General features: G+C 33.3%; 1 protein-coding gene across 1 annotated transcript; it reads right to left on the reverse strand.

Moving 5' to 3' along the window:
* Positions 1-3,575: 3,575 nt before the first annotated feature.
* LOC142633801 (G-type lectin S-receptor-like serine/threonine-protein kinase At1g11300) lies at positions 3,576-7,033 on the reverse strand. Its single transcript, XM_075808049.1, has 7 exons — positions 5,662-7,033; positions 5,361-5,468; positions 5,085-5,278; positions 4,796-5,006; positions 4,292-4,529; positions 4,050-4,200; positions 3,576-3,954 (listed from the first exon to the last, which is right to left on the reverse strand). Exons 1-7 carry the CDS (start codon positions 7,001-7,003, stop codon positions 3,646-3,648), a joined length of 2,553 nt encoding a protein of 850 aa, XP_075664164.1. The 5' UTR covers positions 7,004-7,033; the 3' UTR covers positions 3,576-3,645.
* Positions 7,034-16,930: the final 9,897 nt, after the last annotated feature.

The following is a 16,930-nucleotide window of genomic DNA, read 5'->3' on the forward strand; positions in this document are numbered from 1 at the left end:
TCATTATCAATAGTCACAATCTATTCAGGCCAAGATGATCTCAACACATAATTCGAGAATTAATATTCACCATACAAATTTTAAAATTAATTAGGGTATATATAGAAATAAATTTGATTTAAGGGAATCCCCTAATTGGACTAAAGTCATGAAAAATTGATGTTCTTGATTTTAATTAATTAAGGATATCAACATGTACTAAATGTCATATGCATGATACACTAACAAGTTTGATATCTTAGTTTAGTAATCTTTATTAAGAGTATTTTTGTGACTATTTAAAATTATTATTTTTGATTATCTTAGTTCACATAAACTAGATTGTAGTCCAACAGATTGGAACTTGAACAGAATGAAGTCTAAATTAATTAAATACAAAGAAATAGGGTATGTAATATGTATATGTAAGAATTAGCAACCTTAACAGAAAATATCTAAATAAAATTAAACAATTTTCAAGTGCATTTTCTCCGATCTAGTAGTTTATAAATAAACAAATAACGTCTATGTTTTCATATTGTAACTTCACACAGTATAAAACCATTCAATTAAAAAAAAAGTCATAATTATTAATTTTAATTTTGTCAAGTGCAAAAATCAAAATGAATGACATAATAAAAAACTATGAATAGATTACTTTTTTTGGGTAAATGAGAATAAATTTTATTTAGAATTTTAGAAGAAGCGAAAAAAGATATTAATTTTAGGACAAAATTCAGTTACAAAATTGGTTGTAACCTTAGGCTACAATCTTACTCAATATCTTTTTTTGGAGGTGAATTTTGACAAATCTACCATTGGATTACATGATCTTCTTACACCCTCCATACTTGCAAAATTTCTATAAAATTAAAGATCAATAGCTATGTCATCAATAAATTGTTTAAATTACAAGTTTTTGTGGTCTAAAATTTTGCATAAAATATAAACTTATAGATCATATAATAAATAATATTCAATTAACACGAAATTTGACATACATATTAAGAGCATAAAGAACATGCAATTCAATGGTTAGATTTTAAAAATATATAATAATTTTTATTTTATTATATAAGGTTATAGCATTAGGTTACAACCAATTTTGTAGCTAAACTTTATCCTTAATTATATTAGTCACTCGGATGATGACATCTACAGATGGGATTTGGATTTTTTGAATGTGATTTGGCTGTGTTGGAGTCAAAAAATTTGGAAAGAGAATAATTGTTCCATTGCTTTTTTAAGAGCTACATACTTGGGACTTTCTATTACTCAAGGTAGTCACTATTGACTAAAATGTTAAAAAAATTAAATTAGATACCCAAGGGTTGCATTCACACACAAGAACACTATTATGGGTTGTGAAAATTTTCACGTAATAAAAATATATATATATATATATATATATATATATATATATGTGTGTGTGTGTGTGTGTGTGTGTGTGTGTGTATATATATATATATATGTATGTATGTGGGGAGTGAAAGGACCTAAGTGAGTATTTAGGCCTTGGGCTTTATTAATGGGCGCTAGTTCTTTTTTTGCTAAAAGCCTTTGTGGCTTTAGGTCGGCTCACAGGTTGAAGGTCCGAGGATTCGTCCAAGGACTAATTTCTCCTCGGACCGACCCACGATGACCTTGGGATTCGCCAAAAAGATCAAGGTAGAGTTCTGGAAAAACTATTGGTTAAAAGGGGGATCCAAGGACCCTCTAGACGCAGCGATGTGAGAGAAATATCTCAGAAAAAGGTTGCTGCCTTCACATTAAAGACCCTGCACCTACCTCCCTGGCCGCATTAATGGAGAAATGACCCTTGAACAGTAGAATTCAACTTTCTTGCTATTGTTTAAAGACTTCAAAAAGATGGTGGAAGGGAGGGATCAAAGGGATGAGATTCGGGCGACACGTGGATGAATATGGAAGAAGAAGGAGTATTTAAGAAGAGAAGAGAGGAAACAAAAGAGGATCGGTTAGTTAGCTAAAAAATGAAGGAAGAACTGTAATTTTTGGCACAGAAAGAGAAGCAATATACAAACCGTCCTCGGCTTACGTCCGAGGAGGTTCCCTTGTCATAATTGTTTATCATTTGCAAAAATTATGGCATTCTAGCATGCTTATCAAGTTTGCAATATTCTTAAACTAGATTTCAAATCCACACTCTACAAATCTTCTTGTTTAAGGCTCATTGGGCCTGAGCCCATGTCTATCTTTGGGTCCAGGTGCAATTGTGCACTATATATATAAGCAGAGACCTTATGCGAGAAAATATAAGGTTCTATCATGTGGTGCATTCTTTGAATAAAATTGAAATACTCTTAAGCCACATTAAATATCAAGAAAAATTTAAAAATAAGGACTCTTTATTTCCTTTGATTCAACATTTCAAGACTACTTTTGTTCTTTTGATTCAATGTTTCAAGACCACTATTTGTTTCATTTGGTTCAATATTTCAAGACTTTTCATCTCTCTCACATGCAAAACTCTTTACATTTCCATTCACCCTTTTCACTTATACTTGTTTACATACACATGCCCACAACCCTTCATGCCATTCCATTTCAAGTACACCTAAACCAAAAACAATGTCATTTACCTTCAATCTTTCAATGACACCTACATAACTCTAACATTATTGTATCATTGTATCCTAACTAGTATGAGTAAGCTATGACCAAGGAAAGGGGCATGCATTTTTTATTCAGTGACAATAGCTTAAGGTTATGATGTTGAAGTTGGACGTTGTGCATTTTGTGAAGATTGTGATTCGCTTGGAGTTTATGGGTGTTTGGGATTTTGGTTTGAAAAAGTCATAAATGTATTTTGTTTTAGAATTAAAGAGAAAGAATAAAAATTCTAATTAATTATTTATGAAGTTAACTATTTTTTATTTTGTTTTAGAACTCATAATTTATAGGTTTATTTGTAAGATTTTTATTGCTATTTTGTGTGGTATGACCCATAGTGATAAAAATAAAAATCATGAAGACTTCAAAGTGTTTTTAAGGATACAAAAACTCAACTAAAGGCAATTAAATTTTGATAAATGAATCTGTTTTTAGCCAAATATTTTTTCTTTTAAAGAGTTTCAACCGATGGAGTCTACTCTTGATAATAGCTCTTTCCAATCAGTTTTTGGTATAGGCGGAGATTGAACCCCAGATCTCTTATACAACCATCAGTCAATTTCTCTTTGTTTAATAACGTTCTCTTTATGTCAGTACTCACAAATGATTTCTTTAATTTCATTGAGATAATGAATTGAGAGTTTGAGATTGGAGTCTCCATATTTAGTTGTGAGAATAGAGTAGTTAGGGAAGTGCAAGGTTGCGTAAATTTTTGTAATTTTAAGATATAAAATATTTTATACTTTAAATACTTATTTATAGATTTCAAAATCAATTAATCACTTTAAAAAATAATTCTACTTTTAACAGTAAATATTATAGTTTGTTGTAGTCTCATAGTGTTATACAATTTTTTTTTTTTTAATAAAATATTAACATCAAGTTTCAAAGTATTATTACTTGAATTTTTTTCTTGTAATTTTACTTATAGATTTTCTTGACAATGATTCAATTAAAAAAAAAAATTGTAAAGAGTGTAAAGATCCCAACATAAATATATAACCAATTATGTCAATTGTCAAGAACACATGCTAGCTATCGACCTTGAATCATCGTAACAGTAACATCGTTAACAGAGAATTTTTTTTTGCCGCCTGTGGATGAATCTGTATCTGAGACAATCTGCCTTTCAGTAAATGCCGGCTGCTTTGGACGAGGAAGATCAACAATCTCACTTTTAAGCATGGAAATAACAACAGATACAATAGGCCTATCTTTGGCAAATTCTTGCACACATAACAAGCTGACATGTATACATCTCACCATCTCCATTTCAAAACATGGTTCATATATCGTTGGGTCTATTAAGGCTATAATGTTGTCTGCATTCCACAATTTCCATGCCTGGAAACATGAAAACAGGATTAAATATCTTGGCATCAGTACTGAAAACTATTAGAGGTTTTCAAAAATAAGGCAATGTGATAAGGAAAACTTACAAATCCTAAAAGGCTCGTCGATTGCTCATCATGATAAAAGCTAGAGTTTCTTTTACCACTTAGTATCTCTAGTAACAACACCCCAAAGCTGAAGACATCCGATTTTTCAGAAAATCGCCCTTCCATTGCATATTCAGGAGACATATAGCCACTAAATTTTTAATAATAAAACACATCAAAATCTTGTCATCAAATATTATTACTAGTATCTAATTGAATTGACCAAAATGAATGGTACTTACTATGTTCCAACGACCTTGTTAGTATTGGCCTGGTCTTCATTATTCCCAAAAATCCTGGCCATTCCAAAATCTGATATTTTTGGATTTAGCTCTTTATCCAACAAGATGTTACTTGCCTTTAGATCTCTGTGAATAATCCTTAATCTAGAATCTCTATGAAGATAAAGTAGACCTCGACCAATTCCTTCAATAATGTTGACACGTTTTCTCCAGTCCAATAGTTTTTCCTTGTGAGAATCTAATGAATATACAAAAGCATTAAAGAGAAACTCACAGGATGACAGAACATAAAGTATGCAAAAGTAGTTCTAGTGGTGAAGCTACAAAGAATTGGAAAAGTCTGTTTCAATTGAAGTACCACGACAGAGAACATTCTTCAAATGTCTCAAAATACAGTCAACTCTTATGCAGAAAATTATCACTACTCAATAGTACAAATACACAGACATTCATATGCAGAAAATTTGACATTGTAACGCATTTCTATTATAAAAAAAGACTAACCAAAGAGGAATGCATCCAGACTTTTGTTGGGCATGTATTCATAGATCAACATCTTTTCTTCGCCTTCAACACAGCAACCAAAGATCCTAACAAGATTCCGATGTTGAAGTTTAGAAATTACCACCACCTCATTCATAAATTCTTGTAACCCTTGTCCAGAGGCTTTAGAAAGTCTTTTTACTGCAATCTCTTGCCCATCTGACAATTGTCCCTATAAACAAACATCAAATAGTTAACTAGACATTCAAATTATTATTAGACAAGAAACCACAAGTAGAGCGATCATTACCCAATATACAGGACCAAATCCACCCTGCCCAAGTTTGTTAGATAGATGGAAGTTTTTAGTTGCACTTGCCAACTTCTCAAAATTGAATAGCGGTAGCTCCTGCAGTTTAACTTGGTCCAGGTTGTCACTATGAAATTTTGGTTGTGCTTCTTCTCTGTTGAACAATAAGATCTCCCTTGCTTTCTTTTCCCTTGCTAATGTCCACTATAGTGGTCAGTAATGAAATATATAGCAACATTTACTAGTCCACTGAGCTAATTTAAGTGGGAATATTACCTTTTTGATTTGCCACCCACCTCCACAGTAAATAAGTGCAGATGAAAAGGATAATTGTTCCTGTGATCACTGTGATTGTGACAATTTTTTTCACATCTCCCGCTTTATCTGTAAATGAGAGGAAAAAAAGTATAATACTTGTTCGAACAAAAGATACTGCAAAACAATCTTAAATAAAGTCTTTTAACACTGATTTCATTATCATGGGGAGCAGGGGGGGAGCTGGGTTGAAGTTTTAAAACTAAGTAACCTAATTTGAAGCATAATTTTCACATAAAAGAATAAAACAAAAACAACTTACCAAGTTCTGAGTAGGCCACACGAATATAAAGATCAACTCCCGAAGTGTTGAATTGCTGTGTATCGATTAGTTTTTTAGTCCAAGACATACAACCAACGCCAGTATCAAATGCATACGCTATGCAAGAACAATTTTCCAAGCATTGCTCTTCGCATTTTTTTTCTAAAGCATTTGACCAATCTGCAAAGTCTGGCACTTTCATCATGTTCAATTTCAAAAACCCATCCCTTTTGCCTTCTTCACCACCAGTGTTCACCCTCTCACACTGCAACGGTGTCCTCCTAACACATCCACTAGTCCAATTGCCTCGATTCCATTCTTCTGTATTATTTGGCTGAAAACCTTTGAAGCAGCTGCAAATAGGAGAATTCTTTGGATTACATGTTCCGAATGCCCCACACTTTCCATAAACATCACACTCAGTGTTCAAAGCATACCACCCGATATTCTCTACCCCATTAAATTTTTGCACTAGATTCCCTTCTGAATCCAAGGCCAAATTTGACAAGTAATACTTGTCTACAAAATCAAAAGTTATATAAAAACTTCCATCTGGATCATATCCATATTTGAATCCATCAAGATATACAGATTCCATATAGGGTACTCCAATGAAGATCCGATTGTTCCATGGACCACTGCGCCAATATGGGCTACCGTTTTTCCATATGAATACTTGAGGAGGACGAAGAGGTTGAATACCACAAGAGAAGCTTCCAATAGATGGATCAGAAGGGCTTTTCCAAGATGTAATCTTGAGATTCTTACCTGTTCTTACATTAGCACTAAGCTTCATCGTTGGCAAGATCGTATCAGAAGGATTTTGGAAACTCTCCCATATGATTGTCCCTGTAGTGTTTTCTAGCAAGACAAGGTTCCCTGAATCCATAAGCTGGGCACTTGAATTGGGAGCAGGGTTTATATCATTCGCTGACCAAATTGCCTCCTTTTCTCCATTTAGTACCACAAGAACTCCGTCCTCAGATATAGTAAGAACCCCATTAGAATCCCTGAGAGGTTTCTGTCTGTTAGCTACCCATACAACTGTGCGTACAGAAATGTTGTTATACAATATTCCGACATATCGATTGGAAGAATTTTCTGGGCTGAAGAATCCCAGTTTGAAAGCACTCCCATTATTGGAGATTATGTAGCCAGGGTCTTTGATGGGTTGTGAAGCTGTGATGGTGTTTGTGGCATAGCAAAATTCAAAACAAATGCAACATAGCAAGACTAGAAAAACTGACATGCTTGTATTTCGAACACGTCCCATAACTTGTTTAATGCTATGAATGAAGATTTTAGATGCCAGGAGCATAATTAAGTCATTGCTTCTTTTCATACTTTTTTTGCACAGAAATATCTATTTAATAGCCGCATACTTGGAATTTCCATTACTCAACGCAGCCCACATTGACTATAATTTTAAATATTTAGATCTGCAAATTGGGGCCATTCATTCATTTGCCAACTTGCTCTTGCTTGTATCAAGATATTTTGAAATTAGATACCCAATACGTTGCATTCACACACAGGATCACTATCATGGACTTCTGGAAAAACTCACATACTTCTAAACTTTTCAGCATCAGACAACACAATGGCTCCATGAAAGTCATGAGGAACCTGGAACCGTACATGCAGGTAATGAATTCCATCTCTAGGAAGTTAGTTTAATTATTTTCCTGTTATTTTTACATTATTTTTATTAGATTTTCCATAGTAAGTATCATTTAGCTGAAATGAAAATAAATCATAAAAGTTAGGCTAAATATTCTATCACACTCCTTCATATCCATTATTTCATACACATATCCACAATTGATGCTAAAATGTACACATTCAAAAAACAGAAAGAAAAAAAAATCCAGGGTCTTTGATGGGTTGTGAAGCTGTGATGGTGTTTGTGGCATAGCAAAATTCAAAACAAATGCAACATAGCAAGACTAGAAAAACTGACATGCTTGTATTTCGAACACGTCCCATAACTTGTTTAATGCTATGAATGAAGATTTTAGATGCCAGGAGCATAATTAAGTCATTGCTTCTTTTCATACTTTTTTTGCACAGAAATATCTATTTAATAGCCACATACTTGGAATTTCCATTACTCAACGCAGCCCACATTGACTATAATTTTAAATATTTAGATCTGCAAATTTGGGCTATTCATTCATTTGTCAACTTGCTGTTGTTTGTATCAAGATATTTTGAAATTAGATACCCAATAGGTTGCATTTACACACAGGATTACTATCATGGGCTTCTGGAAAAACTCACATCCTACTAAACTTTTCAACATTAGACAACACAATGGCTCCATGAAAGTCATGAGGAACCTGTAACCGTACATGCAGGTAATGAATTCCATCTCTAGGAAGTTAGTTTAATTATTTTCCTGTTATTTTTACATTATTTTTATTAGATTTTCCATAGTAAGTATCATTTAGCTGAAATGAAAATAAATCATAAAAGTTAGGCTAAATATTCTATCACACTCCTTCATATCCATTATTTCATACACATATCCACAATTGATGCTAGAATGTACACATTCAAAAAAAAGAAAGAAAAAAAAATCCACATTCAAAATATAAAAATGGATGTGAAAATATAGATGTAAAAAGTGAATGCAAAGAAATAAAAGCTGTAAAAGTTATGAATCATTAAATGGACAAAATTTGATGTTGTTGGGCGTGTCATTGCACCTTGCACTGGCACCATTGGTCCAGCCCACATGGTGAAGGCCCAATTGTTTGGTCGTGTCATTTTTAGCGTAGACTTGGTCTCATATTTCAAATAGAATTAGGAGAAGGCAATGATATAGTACAAGCTGCCAAGAGGAAGATAAAAAATAATAATAATTAAGTGCAGTGTTTATGTGAGAGCAAAAAAAAAATAGTAAATTTTCTATAATCCTGAGATATATACAGATTGATTAAAATTGTTAATCAATTTTCTTAATTCATATGAGACTAGATTTGGACCATCAGATGTCACGAAATATTAGGTTTCTATCTCAACTTCTTTCATGGAATTATTAGGTATTTGTTCAAAATGTGAATAAAGTGCATTTCATAGAAATATTTTGAAAATTTTATGTTGAATTGTTCTATTCATGCATACCGTTTTAGTTGCCTCGGTGGTGGAGGGACGATGCAGTGGCGGGGGAGCAGAAGCAATTTTTGAATTGGGGATTTAGAGTTTACAAGAATCTAAATTTGAGGGGAGGCTGGCACGCACTCGAAACAAAGACAGATGTGGAAAAAATTGGCTTTTGTTTTAATTGTTTTGAAAATGGAAGTTTCAATTTTTTAAGTTTATTTTACCTAAGCAAGAAACACATGCTTGTCATGTGCAGTAGTGATAGGTCAAGAATGTATTGACCTATTATGATGAATTAATTGATTAATTAACCAAGTTTATTAATTAATCAAATTAACATGCAATATACGTAGCAGCACAAACAAATCACCACTGGAGGGACTAGCCCCAAACTCAGACGCCACTCTCGTCCTAAATTCCTCTTGGAAGACTTCCAAGGGAACCCCAGGAACCCCAAAAACGTACTCGTCTGTGGTGTTACCTCCACTACTACTGCTATTACTGCTAGAGCCATTGTAACTAGTTGAGTTGTGGTGTTCGTCTACTCTCTATCAACACTATTACTAGATGAAGAAAAAACTTCAGACATTGTGGAAATTTAAGGGAAACCTAAAGACGAGTGTAGAGAAAATACCTGGCTCTAGACGAAGGAAAACTAGGGACGCTGGAATACTTCTAGACGAGGCAATGGATGAGAAATGTCAAACAAGAAAATTTGAAAAATGCAGAGGATATGGGAGGAAATCCACTATTTATAGGCATTGAAAAATGGAACCTAGAACGACGTACTCAATTAGGAAGAACCACGTGGAAACTTCCTCGAAAACACAAATCGACGTAACGGTTAACCCATATAGTGATGACACGTGGCACAATCCGAAGCCATAGGAACCCCACCATCAAGATCGAGACACGTGGGGTGACATAATGAAACATGTGTCCAAAAACCAAGAGCTCTGGACGACCCTTGGATGAGGGGGAAACTGATAGGATACGATAGAGCCTATCTTGAAGTCGTCTATAGAGGTCGTCCGTGACTTAGCCAGTATGACAAGAACCCCTGAAAAACCTTACCTATAACTACCTCGTCCAAAGAGGAAGAACCTCGGACGAGGTTCGCATGACCAGGGAATGAGACGCTGGTCTAGAGAGTCGACAAGCTCATCTTGAAGGAAATTCGTTCGTAGGAGAAACGACCCCTATTTCTAAGCTAAGTACGCTCGATAAGAAGATACTAGGACAAGGCTATCATACTTGGGAAAATTTTTGAGTGCAATGTTACAACTTCTTATTTCACATATAACTTCCAGTCATCGTTATGTAAGAAGTATATAACTCCTAAACGGTTATGGAAGTTATCTTTAAATCATTGCACCTCCTTGAATCTAAGAGAGGTTACAAGTGTGATAACCGTCTATTAGAATACTATATAAACGCTCATTCAGACAAAGCAAATGTACATTTTTACTGCTCCTAAAAAGTTGGAACTCCAAAAATATAGAGAGAAAACTAACTTCGCCATCGGAGGGTTCTTGGTCGGCAATCCTGATCACCTTTGATCGCTTTTCTTTCTTTTTCAGGCCATTGAGAGAGCAAGTGGTCCTTTCAAGTCTGAAATATTCAGTCTACTGATTTTCTTTGCATCATCAACAACTTTTAGAAAAAATCCAAAGTTATTTCGAACAATGTGTATTTAGCCTGCAAAAAAAAAAGTTAAATTTATAAGTATTAACGATCAACAAATGATTTCTTTAAGATGATTCTCAGTTCTTGCATTTCAAAAAGAATTCAAATACTATATTTTTGTAATACTGTACTGTGTGCTACAATGAATTTGTAGTTACTATATTTCAAGTGCAATAATAAATTAGTATGCAACTTTGTCCCATGGGCAAAGCAATCTATAAAAGTTGGTTTTGACAACCATCATTTTAGTTAAAAGAAGAAAGATATATATATATATATATATATATATATATATATATATATATATATATATATATATGAGGTTTAGTTAATTAATAATCTTGTGATTCTAAAAGTTTTAACATTGATTCGAATTGTGTGATTGGAATTTTCCCATGAAGAGAGGACCAATCTCCAAGAGACAACAACATCCATTACTCCCAGCACAATCTATACATGTTCAATCAAGATTTCAATTAAAAATGGAGCACGATTTAATTATAAAGCCTGTTATGGTTATGCTCTTGTCATGTAGTGCACAACTTTTCATTCCAAGATATTAATATAATACCTGTGGTTCTCATCAACCCATTTTTTTGATGCCATATGGCAGTTTTCTAGCCAATAACATGTGAACATTTCGAGTCTTGTGCAAGTCAAGCACTTAGAGCATCAGCACTGGTTGTGGGATATTCCAAATGTAAGCCTCTTTTTCCATTTAGTCCCAGGCCCAAATTCTTTGCCCCAATGAGTCATAGGAAAGTTATCTCAATGTGCATACCTTGTCGTGTACAAGTGCCGAGTTATGGTGTCGTAAACAGTAAGAAAAAAGAAAAAAAAAAGAACAGAAAAAAAAAAAAGGAATTGTTTGGAATGGAAGAGTGAAAGAGAATCCTAAACTTTAGTAAATGTCTTTCTGTGAATTGAAAAGTCACCGCCAGTATATATTAAAAAAATGCATAGTAGTGATAGAATTATTCATATAAGTCTCCTTTATATTTCTTTTTTCTTTTTTTTGGGATGAGCACATAAAGTCCCTTTCTTTGTAGACTAAAAAGTCTCTCCACTTGTCTGCCAAGGAATCATGACTCTTCCATAGGACTATACATGTTAGCCCCACAACGTGGTTAAAAAAATCTGCATAGTAGTGAAAGAATTATTCATATAATTAGTCTCATTTCTTTTTTTTGGATGAGCACTTGAAAGTCCCTTTCTTTGTAGACTAAAAAGTCTCTCCACTTTTCTGCCAATGAATTATGAGTCTTTCATAGGACTGTACATGTTTGCCCCAGCAACACGGTTGATTTAATTTCAAAGTCAATCCGAACCACCATACGGGCTAACTCTAGGAAGTAGCAACACTGCTGCCATGAAAAGGATATTTAAGACTACGTCAACAACGATTCGAATTCAACGTTGTCGGCTTCGTTGTTCATTTTAGACTTAAAATCACTTGAGAATGGGATTCAGTTGGACACAACTCATTTGAGGAGTATAAACAAAGAAGTAGAACAGAAGGAAAGTACAAAGAAGGATACACTTTCCATATTATCAAGACCAAATCAAATTATTGATTATTAAAGAAAATCATGGGAATGGAATAAATCAAGAAATTGTGGGATTGTGATTGAGTTGTGTATGTAAATCGCATTATAAAAATGGGTTACTATTCTAATGTATCAATATCACCCTCTAAGTACTATAAAAGGTTATTAGCAAGAGAGAGAGAGAGAGAGAGAGAGAGAGAGAGAGAGAGAGAGAGAGAGAGAGAGAGAGAGAGAGAGAGAATTGTAAAAGAGTAATTATAGGTTTATATTATACTAGAAATGTAAACCATACATTGTAAACTAAACAAATGTGTATAATGTTTTACACATTTTAGTCTACAATGTAAATTAGGAGTTTTTCTAAAATATTATCCTTTTGAGTTCTTGCTCTGACGATGTAAGCCAAGAGACCAAATTACTCACGACTTTTCTCTCTTCTCTATCACTCTATCACAAATTTCTACATCCAAGCGTCGCTATGTGTAATTCAAGGTAGTCACAGGACCACCTTGAACATGGGAAAAAAAACTTATACCTTAACAAAATGAATTTTAAATTAATATGGGTTGTTGACCACCCTACCAAAAAAAAAAAAAAAAAAAAAAAAAAAAAAAAAAAAAAAAAAAACTGGACTACCCTAAAAAAAAAATACTTGAACGTCCTAAATAACAATTTGCCATTGAAAATAAATTTTGACTTCTTCAAAATTTTGGTCCATTGAAGATTGAACCAAAAAATTGCAAGAAATGCTATATTTACAGCATTTCCTCAATTCTTTTACAATAAATCCTAAGTGGTAGGTTGTTACCGATGGACAAAAAAACAATTTTAGTGATATGTAAATCAGAATAGTAACAATTGCCAACTAGGATCTATTGTGAAATGTTGTAAGCGTAGCATTTCTGAAAAATTATCTAAACAAACAAATTAGCCTAAGAGCCCAAATAAAATATTTAATTGTGATATTTTAAATTGTGGTTTCAAAAGGCATATTATAAAACTGCTATTTTTTAATAATAAAAAAATACATATTTTCCAATAGCTAGTCAGTTAGTGCTTACTTTAGTGTTTAGCTGAATTTATTGGATTTATGTGATACATCTTGTATATACGCATATGCACTAAAATAATGCCTCAATACTTTACTGAACATAATTAATGTAACAGTTTAATCGCTAAGTTGAATGTATTGAATGAACTTATAGTTTACCCTTTATTCTTTTGTTAGCACTACGGACAAAATTCTTATAAGGAAATCACTTTTATTGCAAAATTTATCTTATAAGTAAATTTGTATTCACTTGAATAATTTTCTTTTAGATTCTAGGCTATGAGAAAAGGTCTCATATTTTCATCCTAATGATCAGCGGAAAATTAAAAGAGCATATTAACAAAGATGTTCTTGTAAACCTTTTAGCTATGACTTCCCTAAAAAAGAGATTAGTGGAGTGTTACATTGATTTAATCCTAATTAGTTTAAAGAATACCAAATATTGGTTGGAACATATCATAAAAAGAATGATGCATTTTGTTTATATTGTTATTTATTTAGGTATAATATTGGTAATTGAAAAGGAGATCAGTAGTTAATGATTACTTGGTTGTATATATTGAAAAAGATGTAGTTGATAATATTAACAATGAAACTATCATACAACAATTTCAAAATATAAAAAACTCATAAAAGGAAATTTTAAAACTTTATGTATTTGTGACTGTTTCTTTTTTGTGTCAATATATTCAAGTTTTATTTTTATTAAATTTTGTTTAATTTAAGTTTCTTAATGACCACCGTGAAAAAAAATTATGGAGTCATCTCTGTATAGATTACATAGTATCAACGCACTAGCACTCACACAAATCACTTCAATCCTGTAGACCTATTGCATTTTCTTTTTCTTTTCTATATTTTTTTTTTCTTCTTGACATCGCTTTGCATTGTAACCAACTAGACCTAAACTAAGTTTCTTTAAGACCTTCTCCTCTCTCTCGATGTGTGTGCGTTAAAAATATTTAGTATTCTCAACAAACAAAATAACTAGGCCTTAACTCCAAACTACTAGACATGCTTGCCATCGCAAGACACACACCTACACTAAACTCACACCACTCCATAAAGTTTTAGATTTTTTTTTTTTTTTGCTCCTAACCTATCCTTTATTTCACATTTTAAAAAATAGCTTAATTTTTTTTTTCCTGCTCCAATAACATTTTTTAGGTTTTTATTTTAATGGATCCTTTAATTAAGCTAATTATATGAGTCATTGTTGGTTCCAGCCTTGTTGATTCTTGATCCTCTTTTCTTTTACTCCGAAAGAGAAGTACAAACAAGTTTAGTCTATGTAGTTCTATTTGATATAAACAAAGCACCATTGCTTCCTAAAAAAAAGTAGCCCATTAACAAAAGCCAGAGAATGCAAATACTTTTTAATTAAAAAAAAAGTAGTTTTATGACTCAGTGCCGTCATTCAATGTCTCCTATGAACAAAATTTGGGTTCAAATACCCCCGTCGGCCCTCCAGATTGTCTTTAGGTTGAAAAAAACAAGAAACTGATTTTTATCTTTTTAGCGATATTTTTTTCCCTCACAATGGAACTGGGCGGACTGTAGGGTCATTCCCTAGTTTGACCCTAAAATCTCAATTAGTGTAAAAATACTAAAACTTGTTCAAACCCCCAATTTTAAAATTACGACTAGATTGTTTTTACTCTAATTTATTAAAGTGCGGAACAAGAGTAAATGGATGCAATAAACCAATAATACTACTCTAAGCCATATTCAACCACAATGAACAATAAAAGTAAAGCTTAAAGAGTAGGGAAGAGAGATGCAAACACAAGATAACACGAAAACGTGTTATCAAAGAGAAAACCAAAGAACTCGGCAAAATGAGATAGATAGCATGAGTGAGTAATTACATTCAAAGCTTTAGACCTCAATCTCATGTTATCATTCAGAATACGCAATATGTTTGTGGCAGGATGATTTAACTTTACTCTAGCAGATGGACCTTTGACCAGAGATGTTAAGGTACCTTTTTGTTCAGATGAAGAGCTAGGCCCACTTTGCTTGTTGAGTTTCACAAGCAAGGGTAGATGGGTTTGAAACAGATGGTTATGAAGCAGCATCATTCAATAGTTTTAGTTCTTCCCAACATACTCTTCAAAAAGAGAATCTTCAACCTCCATAGTCTTCTCTTGAACTGGAGGAGTGTCTTCTGAATGAGATTCTAGACATAGTTCATCATTGATCACCACATTTGAAGACTCCATGACTATTTTAGTCCTTAAATTGTACACCCTATACGCTCTACTAGTGATAGAGTAGCTTAAAAATATCCCTTGTCACTTTTTGCATTAAACTTTTTTAGGTTTTCCCTATCATGCAGAATGTAATAGTTACTTCCAAATATCCTAAAGTATTTTACAGCAGACTTCTTTCCTCTCCAGAGTTCATATGGACTTTTCTTGGACTCAGGTCTGAAATACACTCAGTTGAGTGTATGACATGTAGTGTTAACTGCTTCTCCCTAGAAAGACTTGGGCATCTTCTTGTTATTCAGCATGACATGAGTTTCTTGAATAACCCTATTCTTCTGCTCCACTATTCAATTCTGTTGTGGTGTTTTAGGTGAAGTGAACTCTTGATGTGTGCCTTGATCATTGCAAAAGGTAGCTAGTTTTGTGTTCTCAAATTATCTCCCATGATCACTTCTAATTCTGGCTATCACAATACCTTTTTCAACTTTCAATTTCTTGCACAAATGTATCATCTTTTCAGGAGCCTCGGCCTTATCTTTCAAAAGCACAATCTAAGTATACCTAGTTAAATCATCCATAACAACTAAAATGTACTTGTTTCCACCTAAACTCTGAACTCTAGAAGGACCCATGAGATCAATGTGCAACAACTCCAAAGGTCTTGAGGTTTGAACTTCAATTACAGACAGATGTTTGGACTTCACTTGTTTACCCATCTGACATGTTCCACATATGCTCTTCTCTATCTATTCAAACTTGGGAAAACCAATAATTGCTTCACACTTGGAGATCTTCTCTAATTGCTTATGACTTGCCTGTCCCAACCGTTGATGCCATAGGTCTACTTGATTAATCTTCACACTAAAACACTTGTTGCTTATACTTGGTGTTAAACCATAACAGTTATCAGTTGTCCTAACATCAATACACATTCAGTCACCCCCTCCATCAAGTATCTCACATTCATACTTGGTAAAGAGAACATTCAGTCTATTGTCGCAAATCTGATTGATGCTGAGTAAATTAGCCTTCAGCCCATCAACATACTAGACACCTTCAAATACTGGCAACCCTGGAATGTCCACAGTTCCAATGCCTTTAATCACAGATTTGCTTCCATTTCCAAACGTGATTGTCCCAATCTTTCCATCAAAAAGTGTCTTGAATAAAGCTTTATTTCCTGTCAAATGCCTAGAGCAACCACTATCCAAATACCAAAGACAAGAATCACATGCCTTTAAGGTGGTTAAAGCAGTGTAACGCACATAATTATCATCACATGTAATTATACCAAGATACTCAAGGAAAGACTTAATACATGCAACAAGCCATATGATCCAAAAGTAGACAATTTGGATTTTTAGCAAAAAGAACTTTAAAGAATCCATGACAATAGGGGTGAAGGATCAACTCTTAGATCAAAAGATCTAAACACAAGAGTTAACCTGCTCTGATACCACTTGTACGTTTTTAGACCCCTTAACACAAGTTGTTATTTAGCCAAGTGATACTTAGATAAATTATTTAGTTCTAGGTTAACATAATAATATCATATCATGTTGATATATGGAAATATAAAGAACACCACAATATGATAACCTAGGAAAACCTAACCGGTAAAAATCTAGGGGAGGATTTAACTTAGCTATCCTCAAGGTAATAAAAAAAAA

Source organism: Castanea sativa, chromosome 5 (genome assembly GCF_040712315.1).
Source record: "Castanea sativa cultivar Marrone di Chiusa Pesio chromosome 5, ASM4071231v1".
NCBI classification, from domain to species: Eukaryota; Viridiplantae; Streptophyta; class Magnoliopsida; order Fagales; family Fagaceae; genus Castanea; species Castanea sativa.